The sequence below is a fragment of the Nelumbo lutea genome, chromosome 4 (genome assembly GCF_056320005.1).
Source record: "Nelumbo lutea isolate HS-2025 chromosome 4, American lotus-T2T, whole genome shotgun sequence".
Taxonomy (NCBI): Eukaryota; Viridiplantae; Streptophyta; class Magnoliopsida; order Proteales; family Nelumbonaceae; genus Nelumbo; species Nelumbo lutea.
In genome coordinates this window covers 86,221,916-86,233,562 of record NC_142687.1, presented here as the reverse complement: position 1 = coordinate 86,233,562, position 11,647 = coordinate 86,221,916, and the positions used below count along the sequence as shown (strand labels likewise).

The window sequence follows — 11,647 nt, the reverse complement described above, 5'->3', positions numbered from 1 at the left end:
TTCTCCAACGGGTTGTTGTCTCTCTAGATGTTGATCCTCCCACTCGGCCTCCCCCTCGGTGCTCCGTTCACTACCTTCATGAAGTCCACCTCTCTGAAGCTGCTCCTATTGAACCCACATCCTATATAGTCACAAAGAAATAGCCTCAGTGGCAATCAACAATGCAAGCTGAATATGATGCCTTGATGAAGAATGACACTTGGTTGTTGGTACCAGCTCCATCTCATGTTAATATTGTGGACTGTAAATGGATTTTCAAGGTGAAAAAGAACTCAGATGGCTCCCTGGCCTGCTACAAGGCCCGCTTGGTAGCCATAGGCTTCACTCAACAATATGGGCTTGATTACATAGACACTTTCAGCCCAGTTATCAAGCCAGTGACTATATGGGTTGTTTTGTCTATTGCCTCTCAAACAATTGGCCCATTAGGCAGCTAGATGTTCACAACACCTTCCTTCATGGGGTTTTGACTGAAGATATTTACATGGCACAACCACCTGGTTTTGTTGATGGTCATCATCCCAACTATGTGTATAAACTTCGTAAGGCGTTATTTGCTTAAACAGGCCCCCAGAGCCTGGTTCTTTCGATTATGCTCTCATCTATTTCAGTTGGGATTTCAGGGGCCTTCTTGTGATCCTTCATTGTTTTTTTTCACTCTAATGGGCTCACTCTTTATGCGCTTGTGTATATTGAAGACACCATTGTTACAGGTGACCAGCCCTCAACGGTCCAAAAACTTATTGATGATCTCTCACATAGCTTTTCTATTAAAGATCTTGGGGACCTTCATTACTTCCTGGGTATTCAAGTTCAGTGCACTCCATCCGGCTTGTTCCTCTCACAGCACCAATACATCATGGATCTTCTTTAGAAGGCGCATATTACTGATGCCAAACTTATGCCTACTCCTCTAGCTCTCAACTACAAACTCTCCGAGAATGATGGTGGTCCATTGCCTAATCCAACAAACTATAGGAGTATAGTTGGCTCCCTTTAATATGCTACTATTACACGGCTTGATGTGGCCTATGCAGTTAATAAGATCTATCAGTTCCTCTCAGCTCCCACCACTACTCACTAGAGCATTGCCAAACACATCTTCTGTTATCTAAAAGGGACTCTCGACTATGGTCTATGTTTAAAGCCTTCACAATCATCTCAATTGCAAGCCTATACCGACGCCGATTAGGTCGGGTGCCCAGATGATCATAGATCCACTAGTGGGTTTGCTCTCTTCCTTGGAACCAACCTCATCTCATGGAGTGCCAATAAGCAACACACCATTGCACGCTCTAGCATGGAACCTAAACTCTGTGCCCTCGCCACTACAGTTACGGAAATGATTTGGATTCAACACCTTCTAAAAGAGCTTCACATCTCATTGGGATCTCCTCCTGTTATCTAGTGTGATAATGTTGGGGCACTCTGCCTCAGTGCCAACCCGATGTTTAAGGCCCGTACCAAACACATGGAAGTTGACTTCCACTTTGTTTGTGATCTAGTACTACAACGTGCACTCTCCCTTCAATATGCCAATATAAATTCTGCTTGCTGAGGTATTCACCAAGAGTCTGCCTCACTCTTGTTTTAGTTCTTTACGAGACAAGCTGAACATGTGTGCCCCAGTTCAGCTTGAGGGGGCATGTAAGCGAGATAATATTTATCCTTGCCATAACTCAAATTTGTGATAGACTCAGTCCCATGTATTCTATTCTGTCTAGAATTCTTGTATCTTATCCTTTTATCTCTTATCTCTTGTAATCTACTTATCCCTTATCTCTATTGTAATCCACATCAACATATATATATATATATATACTTGACTTGGGTATCACACCAGCATTGTGTGTTGAACCCTTTCTTTCATATTCTTGCATTCTAGTTTCAGCCAACAAGGGAGGTGGGTTTGTGAGGGAAATGAAAGGATTCTTAGACAAAGCTGAAAAACAACTCAAGGCACTGAATTTTGTGACAGAAACAATAGAGTATTATCACGCAAAATCTCCAAGGGGGCTTACCTACTTTAGTTATTTATTATAATCAAATATTTTCTAGGCATGGTTGATCAAGTATGCATTGACGTTGCTCAGGATTTGTAGAATAAGAAGACGATAAGCACCAATACATCACCACCAATGTCACTGATAAAGAAGATTACAGTTAGGTTCCCAAAATTCCATGTTCGTATACAGTCCAAATCTCATACTCATGCCATTTCAGAGGTTTGAGATATGAGATCTGGACTAAACACCGCAACTCAGACTCAAAGCTTAGTTGGCCTGTATCTGGCCAGATATCTCAAACCTCTGGAGTGGTATGAGTCTGATACAACATATTTGAGACTCGGACTCATGCTACACATTGCAACAAATACAATCCAGATCTTAGACCTCCACTTCGGAGATCCAACTCATGTTGCACATCACTCGAGATCTCAGACTTGGAACTTAGTTAATTGATCTGCACATTGCAACTTAGACTCGTGCCACTCTTGTCGATTCAATATTGAACATTCAAAACAGGGGAGGACGGTAAGAGAAAAGATAGAAACAAGGAAGAAGGATTTTTTCTCTTAATGGAAAAAAGGACATTTCATCCTTTTCCATTTATGATTAATGGCAATATCAATTGTCAGAAACAGTAGGGGTGGTTTAAGATAATAGTTAAATAGTAAGGGTAGAGTTAGTTAATTCGCAAAATAGTAGGAATAGTTTAAGAAATTTGCATAAAAAAAGAGAGATGATAAATCTTCTCGTGAATGACTCAATCAATGCAGCTCAATCAACACTAAAGCCATGCTAAATGATCCCCTGTATAATTTCTCATTAGAAGTGTAAGTATATTGCAATAAATCCAAAAAGGACTTCTCATGGAGAGAGAGAGAGAGAGAGAGAGAGTGAGAGAGAACAAATACTAGTAATGCTTTGAATAGAATAACAAACCAATGTTTTAAAAACCGACCTAGAATTAGAATCGTTTTGGCCATCCACTTCGAATGAATGGTTTATTCCAATTTAAAAAATATAAATAAATAATGGTCAAAAACCATTATCATATGGTTCAACTGCCAAGGTCGGTCGTAGCTGACCAAATCAATGGTTTTTGACAATAACAGGTTAAGGTTGAAATAAAACCGATTGCTTTAAACAGTTTTTGGGCCAAATAGTCTGATCGTCCGAATCTACGATGGTTCGAAAACAATAAACCAGTGATGACGCAATCGCACTAGAAGTAGAAACTCGCTCCAGCTTCGCAATCGGAAGGTCGGACTCGGACGATCCATCCGAGATTTGATTCCGACAACAGAATTTCGTAACGATATTAACGGTCGAATGCGAAGGCGCAGATGTGCCAACGGAATTGGCGCCCACAGTGCCAACTAACAGAAAACTTTCCCGCGCCCCGCCCAAAGAAAAGGTACCATCTGACGGGCACTATTACGTCGTGCGTCTGTGCGTGCACGTTAGACAGAACCAGCCAGAGATCTATTCAAAGAAGTAAGAACCAAGGAAATAAAAATGTCAACTGACTATTGTGCGCCTCCCCGTCCTCGTAGGCTAGCGATGGCGTGGGCGCAATACGCCCTCAGCTTCCACTCTTCACCTTCCGTTGTTCACCGTACTGGTATCATCGTTAACGGGAGAGCCCTAGCCCTAGCTTCTGCTTCGTCTCCTACTCCATTTAAACTTACAAAGAGAAAGAATTATTTGCGCCCTAAGCTTTTGAAAACCCTAACGAAGTCCCATCCTACACCTCTACTTCCCCATGAAGCCCTAGAAAACCCTAGAAGTATCACCGAAACCGTAGAAAACCCTCAGCATCTATGCGAAACCCTAGAAATCGTACATGAACAGGAGCTCGAGATTTATTCTGATCGAAGTCTTGGAGAAGTTTTTGGTGATATTGTCGAAGAAGTAAATGAGAAAAATGACACACAGAAGGAGTTGGATTCTGAGGGTTTTAATGTTTCTCAAATTGCCGATAACGGAGTTTCTGGTGGTGTTGGTGTTATTTCTTCGAGGTCGGTACTTGAACTTGCTTTCTATGTCGTCGGCCTTTTCGTGTTGCAGACCGTATGTGCTGTTTGGGTATTGGGACCTACCAGTTTCGGCAGGGAGACTACGAATGGGGAAGAAGAGACCGAGGCGGCTCGATTAGGGGTTTCGGAATCTGAAGTGTGGAATGGGAAGAGAATGGAGGGTTATTCATTGAATAGAAATAATGGAGCCCTTGAAAATTTGTTTGGCTCTAAGCCCAGTAGTGTCATTCATATAGATAAATCCCAAATCTTAGAGAAAATTGTTGAAATTAGGGCTATGGCAAAGGAAGCTAGAGAAAGTGAGGCAAGGGAGTTGAGGGCAAATGGTTTGGCCTCGTCTTCGGATGTAATTGGTGATGGTGCTGATTCAGTTCCTGCTGAAACTGCTAGTTCTACAGTTAAAACCAACATACAGAAAGAGGTAGATGGGCGCATATTTAAGTTACAAAAGAGGCTCCATTCTCTTCGGGAGAATTCTCCATTGGCTTCATTTAGTTATTTGACTAGTTCGGATAAGGTTAAAGATATGACTAACTCAGAGGCTTCTAATGCCAACAAAAAGTCTGGGAATTTTGTGTTTAAGAAAAAGCGCAGGTTTAGAAGCTCTCCATCCAGCCCTGGAAATAATCCCCAGGGATTTCAGGGTCCAAAAGATAACAGTGTTCCTACTGGAATTGGTAGAAAAGTTATAACTATAGATCCATTGAGTAATGCTTTAGATTTATCTGGTGGAGAACAGCAGATAGACATAACAAATGGTGCTTCTCAAGAAAGTACTTCCATGAACATAGAGAAAATGCATTATAATGCTTTAGGAGAAACTATTCACGAGGTGAAGGAAAACAAAGAAGCAAGAAGAGAGCCATTTAACAATGAGTCGAGTTCCATGCAATCTGTTAGGAAGAAATTGGAGAATTCAAGAAGGGAGATGGCAATGGGCATTGAGAATTCTAAAACCATGAAAGGTAAGGCTCTTAAATGCCCTTGCATGTGCAAAATATATGGTCAGAGTTTCTTTAATAATTACTTAATTAGCCATCCGGTCCATGCCTTTTTTTGCTTGATGAGATTCCTTTTTTGCTTTACAATTATTTCTTGTTACTTATGCAAAGTGAGGATGTTGCTTGCGCTTTAGTTTCCAATTTACTATATACATCTCAAGTTCATTCTGAATATTAGATTCTCAAATTCTTAACTTCTTTATTCCTGTTGCATCTACTTAAAATAAGATTCTCTTTTCCTTGAAAGAACCTATAACAAGCCGCCTTAGTATTGCTGCCTTACTCAGGAATATAAAGGACAAAAGATTCTTTTCTCCTTGAAACACAGTCTGTTCCACCCTCTGTTGAAACTACAGGACACCTTCCATTTGTATAGGAGTTCTACCACTAAAACAATATGACTTTTAGCAAACGAAATTACTTTAGGAGAAGTTTTTTTTTTGGAAGAGAGAGAACTCCCTGCAGAACATGTAGAAAGCATGCCTTAAAAGACAATAAATAATATAAATAAATTCAATTAAACAGATTTGGCATCCAAACTCTAGCTTGACTCTGGGATTTTGGGAAGTGGGTTTTGGCAGAATAACCAGAATATCAATATGAAAACTCTACAGTTTTTATATGAATGACCTGGAACTCAGGTTATGATCCCAGTTCTGCTTGCACTTTTTTCCTGCACTTACTGCACTGAGCAATCAGTGTGTGACAGGTATCCAGGACTTAATGTAAAACCCAGTTACTCTCAGATGCATGGGTCTTTACATGTATAATGGAATACCTGTCACAAACTGATTGCTTGGTGCAACAAATAAAAAGTTCAGAAGATCCTAACTTTAAAATTACATGGGATTTTTCAGGGTTGGACTTTAGCATCTAGATTCATTCAAAAAAGAAAAAGGTTTTGGAAGACTACTGAAATTTCCTCTTCATTGCTTTCCACATGGCTGATATTTGTAAGTCTTTATTAACCAAAATCAACACTGTGATCTTTCAATGCTCAATAGTATTTAGTCATCATTTACCAAAAAAAAAGGTACCTAGTCAACTAAGAATATTTTTGGTCAAGAGCCCAACTTTTGAGATTTTTTTAGTAGTCATGTGATGCACTGTGTAGCAGCTCGTAAGACTTTATTTGATGGACACATGAAGTAATTGATGGACATATGAAGCAACTCAATCTACTAAACTTGTGTACCGCCTGGATTCCTGTTATGTCTGCAGATTAGTCATGAAAATGACAAAAAAAAAGGCAGGAAAAAAAATGTCCATGTATTTCCCAATATTTCAATTTCTATGGTCATTGACACGAAATAGTAATGGAATCATCGTATTTCCACAGTGAAAACTATCACCACCATGTGAAGTACATGAGATGGTATTATAACATGTGAATTGGCAACAATATTGTAGGCGTGTGGAATAACAGTAGTGTTGTCCACCTAATGGAAATGATGGCCACTTTGAACTGGGGGAAAATTCTAGTTGGTTGTGAAACTAAATCTTAGTATTTGTTTGTGCAACTGGTTATTTGGTTGATCTATTAGAATCATTTGCACTTTCTATGAGTTTAAGTTTTGCTTGAACTTATTCTATTATATAGTTTTAACTCCTAAAGTCTACAAGGGAACTCTATAGTGTATTATTTTCTCTATTAACCTTAATTTCTTGGCTTTATTTGATGGTTTGGAACAAGATTATAATCTAGAAGTGTGCATCTATACTTCTTTTGTCATTTCATAAAATATCATTGTACACCACATATTTAACAATGTTTCTACCATGTCTAGAATCTTTACAATGTTTCCATCTGACATTTCCAACATGTTTCTTCTCATATTTGGATTGCCGATATCTCCACTAACACCTACATTTTAAACCATGCTTGAGAATCAAGGTTAGAAACCACCAACTTGTATGTGAATGGTTGGAGACAACATTTCTGCAATTTTTGTCAGGCCATAATATCAATTTATATGAACTTAAACAAACAATATTACCTTCACAAGAAGACCAAGTAAATAGATGTAAAATAGGGATTCTGACTATGTTTTTTTCTCGCCCCCTCCCCTCCCAAATGTCACAGGTTCTTAACAATAGATATAGTGTATTATGAAATCTGGGCATGACCCACATTCTGGAGTTTGGACTAGTTGCATGGTAGAAACTATAGCAATGATTCAAAAAATGAATTAAAATTTAGAGAAAGATGGCAATAAAATTAAAAGAAGTGGAAAGAACAGAAAAAAAAAGTATAACATTGGCAATGAAAATATGGACAGTGAATCTTAGAGATGCACCTACATGTGGTTGAGATGAAATGATACAAGTATTGAAACACCTTTGGAATGAATCAGGTATACACTGTTTTGACATAATTCTGCAAGAATCAGAGGGCAATCATGGTTTCTAACCTTGTATATGTGATGGAGCTACAGTTGCCATTTTCTACTTTTTATGTTTCCAATTAGCATGTTTTCCTAGATGTTTTTGATTGGAAGCCTCGTGGACAAAATCTTTTTACTCATAAACACCAAAAGTGTCATATGGAAACAATTATGGAGTTGCATGTCTTCATATGAAATTTTACATCAGACTCTTTTGATTCCATCTAGGCCAATAAATAGCTAGTTTTGTAATCATTTTGTTGTTCCTTCTCTTCCTCTCCTCTTCACCATGCATCTATTAAATTGATTAATATCTATTGGAACCTGCAATATGTCAAGCTATGGACCAGTGCACCACTTTTTTCCTTTTATTTGTTACCATGGGATGTTGCATGCTTTCTTTTCTTGAAAATAAGGGTTTGGTTACAATTTGTTCTATTATAAAGGATATAAATATGATAATTATCTGGACAGATTTTAGTTATTCCTTGATTTTCCAGGTGACATTCAAGAGATTAATTGTAAAAGATCAGTTGAGTCAGCACAGCTAAGTGAATCAGCTAGGCCAAAGAGACAGATTTCTCGAAGCTTTACAAAAGAGAACAAGGACACTTCCACAATAACATATACAAAGGTCCCATTGAATAGTAGTGGCAGTTCAAGAATGCTTCTACAAAATGGAGAAGTCGAACAAAAACGAATCATCAAAAATAGGCCATCAGATATTGAGAATGACTTGTGGTCGCTGAACCTCCCTTATGTACTAGTATGTGAATCGGGCACATATTGACTTTGATTGACTTCTCCAATAATATGATTTTACTTGCATAAATAAGTCAATGAAATTGGATTTACCTCATCATTCCTTATGCACTAGTATGAAAATGAGTAAATCAGCTGCATAATCACTGATTGACTTTTCCGGTTATATGATTTTACTTGCACAAACAATTCAAAGAAATTGGATTCTAACCTCATCATTCTTGGTGATTTAGTTCAGCAAGAAGGGATATTTGTGCTAGGTAACATGCTATAGTACAACATTCTGAAATCCAGACCAGACAGGACAATAGAGCTGTTTGAATGTCAGCTCATCTCTACAGTGACAGTCTACACTGGATTGGGTCAATGTCTGATCTGCAAGGCAGTTGATTTGGTCAAATAATATTTATTTTATTTATAAGATAATATGAGAATATTTGGAGATGATGGTTTTGGTTACCCACATTTCTCTTTGGGTTTGCCTTTTCTTTATTTCTCTGTTTTTGGTACTTTTTTATTTTCATTTCTTTTAGCCCCACAGGTCAGACTGTCCAATGACTTCAACAATGAACTGCCAGCTTTATCACTTCAGTATCCAGTCCACATGCTCTTTGATCTTGGTTTCGTGTTGAATGAGTCTAACAGATTTCCACCATGTCATCTGAGGCATTGAATTAGTTAGTGAACTTATGCAGCTTAATTTAATAAATTGTAGCCCTAAGTTCTGCCTGATGAATGTCTAAACCATCTAGTCAACTGCAATTCTTTATAGAGATAATTGGATGATGTGAATCATTTGCTTAGGTCGATTTTCAAGCTAAGCTATTTCTGTAGTTCCAGGCCCCATTTCATCCCTCCTTAAGTTAATCAATAAAATCCCCGTTCTCTACCAAAAAAAATAAAAGTTTATTATGGTTGTACCCTTCTAACACATGTAATTATATTTGAGAAATAACCAAACTATTTTCTACCTCATTTTCCTTTAGTTGGTTTTTAATCTAGACTGCTTATTGATAACTTAAATCAATTACCTATATCACAGCTTCTTTGGTTTGAAGGTCTGACTACCAAGTATTTTGCCAATGTGTCTTCCATTACAGGCTATTCTTTTGCACAGAGGTTCTGACCGTGAAGGGCGAAATGGACTTTATTCCTTAAAGATCAATTCTCAACTAGAGGAGGAAAGTAGTTCTTATACTGTTGTTTTTGAGGGTAGAAGTGATGCCAGAAACTTCTGTTATCTATTGGAAACATTTTTTGAGGATCTGGGGGATTTCAGTGCTAATGTTGTTCCATTGTCAATAAAAGTAAATATCTGAACTAGTGAACTTGATATATTTTTATGAATTCATTGTGATTGTGCAGATCATACCATTGTTCACTCACTAAAATTTACCTGATTCATTTTCTAGTCATTCCAATGATAGATTTGTCAGCAAATATAATTCATTGGGATATGGTTTGATGTTAGAAGTTTGGATCTGTTTCAGGAACTCAAGGAGGCAGTAGAATCAAGAACAATGAAAGTAATTTTTGTGAGGAAAGGGCAGCTTCAGCTCTATGCTGGGCAACCACTAGCTGATGTTGAGATGGCTTTGCGCTCCATTATAGAGTGATACTCAAATGCCAAATGCACCTGAAGGGGGAAGAAGATCAGGTAAGGATACATATGAAAACAAAGTCTCCCCTTCATGTTTGGTGGGTCTGAATGAAAGTAGACTTGGACACATTTTTCGTGGTTCAAGACATGCTTGCTCCATTGATGCAGTTGTTCTGGTGAGAATAGTTTTTGCTGCATTGGTAAATGATAAGACATCCCCAAGCACTTACCTGATTTCAGATGGATCCTTCTGCAAAGTCTGAAGTTCCATGAACCTTAAACCATCAGAAGTATTGCGCAGATCTGGAGGTTGAAAATTTCTCTCAAAGGTATACCTTGATGTCTGAATGGGTGAGCCTGGATATGCTTGCTTCTCAGATAACTGTTAAACGTACATGAACTTCACTTTGTATTTCTATACTCTATACTAGCATTCTTTTTACCTTGAAGTTGCAAGTCTCACTATTGCTGATACCAAATACTGTCAAATTTGCCTTCCAATTGGTGGAAAAATCAGGTCAATGAAAGAAGCTTGATCTTCTCATGTAGAGTTCATTTCATATTGGAATTGGTGGGAATAGATGTGATTAGGGCGAAAGAGTACAAATACAAATATGTATAGTGCAAATACATACAAAATATTAGATTTTGCACTCTACATATTTGTATTTGTACTTGTTCCAAATTGAGCCTAAAGAAAATCTCGGTGGTGTCTATCATTTAGGCTGCATTTTGTTGCAGTATGCAAATTTTGGTTTAATTTTGTTTTGGATTTTACTTTATTCTGCATCATTTCTTAATTTACTTCATTTGTACTGCAATCAAACAAAATAAGCTAAAACTTGAAAGAAAAATAGGTTAGAATTTGCACTCAAATCATTTGCATTGGCATAGTTTTGCATCAGTACAAATTTGTTTGCATTATAACCAAACACAGCCTTAGATTTTTCTTTTTTTTGGAAAGATTACATATTTGTATTTGTACTCCTTCCAAACTGAGCCTAAAGAAAATGTCGTTGGTGTCTATCCTTTAGGCTGTGTTTGTACAGTACAAATAAAGTAAAATCCAAAATGTGTTCATGCTTTGATATGATTTTTTTATAAGACGGAAATGTGCTACACAAGGGTAGGATGACCCAACAAGTCACCCTTACATATACAATCTAAGGAAATTGGCGTATCATAAATATTAAGTTAAAAAGTTGGTGTGCAACATGAGGATTTCCCAGGAAGTCATTCATCTTAATATTATTCTCGTCTAAGTACGTTTAACTTTAAAATTCTGATGAAATCTAGTGCATTAGTACTGGAATGATTCATTATTTTATCTTTTAAATAAAATCTGAAATTATCTTGTTTTTAATTAAAATACAAATTAAGAATATATTTGTTTTTTATCGATACAATGATTTCAAAAATAAATGAAAATAAAAACATTTCTATTTGTACAACATCATTTAATTTAACTAAGGTTCAAACTGTCAATACAATGCACCCGTATTAGGCATTATATCTTTGGGTCCTTGATACACAGGCATATTGTATTATATCTTTGGGTCCCTGATACTTTTGGTTCGATCATTTTGCCTTGTAGTGATCGGTGATCACATCAAATCACATGCCTAACTAAAACCATTGGTGTTCCCTTGGACTTGACAAATGATCTCTTCTGCCCTTAAGACCCTCTGCCATGTTAAGCATAAAATTAAGATAAGAGAATTAGAAATGACAAGTGTCTAACACCGCATTTAGTGGTCACATGCAAGTTTGCAATTAATACTATTATTGTGATAATAAATAGTTATTAATCAAGGGAAATGGGACTCAGAACCATTGATTTCATCATTCATCGTACCCA

At 37.3% G+C, this 11,647-nt stretch overlaps 1 protein-coding gene across 2 annotated transcripts; it reads left to right on the top strand.

Moving 5' to 3' along the window:
* The first annotated feature begins 3,447 nt into the window (after positions 1–3,447).
* Positions 3,448–10,337, top strand: LOC148861512 (ABC subfamily C protein). 2 transcript variants are annotated; one of them, XM_088981993.1, is made up of 5 exons: positions 3,448–5,007; positions 7,928–8,193; positions 9,290–9,496; positions 9,680–9,846; positions 9,958–10,337. In XM_088981993.1, exons 1-4 carry the CDS (start codon positions 3,522–3,524, stop codon positions 9,803–9,805), a joined length of 2,085 nt encoding a protein of 694 aa, XP_088838119.1. In that variant the 5' UTR covers positions 3,448–3,521; the 3' UTR covers positions 9,806–9,846; positions 9,958–10,337. The 2 variants fall into 2 exon arrangements, with proteins under 2 accessions (XP_088838119.1, XP_088838118.1); XM_088981992.1 differs by having other exon boundaries at positions 9,680–10,337.
* The last annotated feature ends 1,310 nt before the right edge of the window (positions 10,338–11,647 follow it).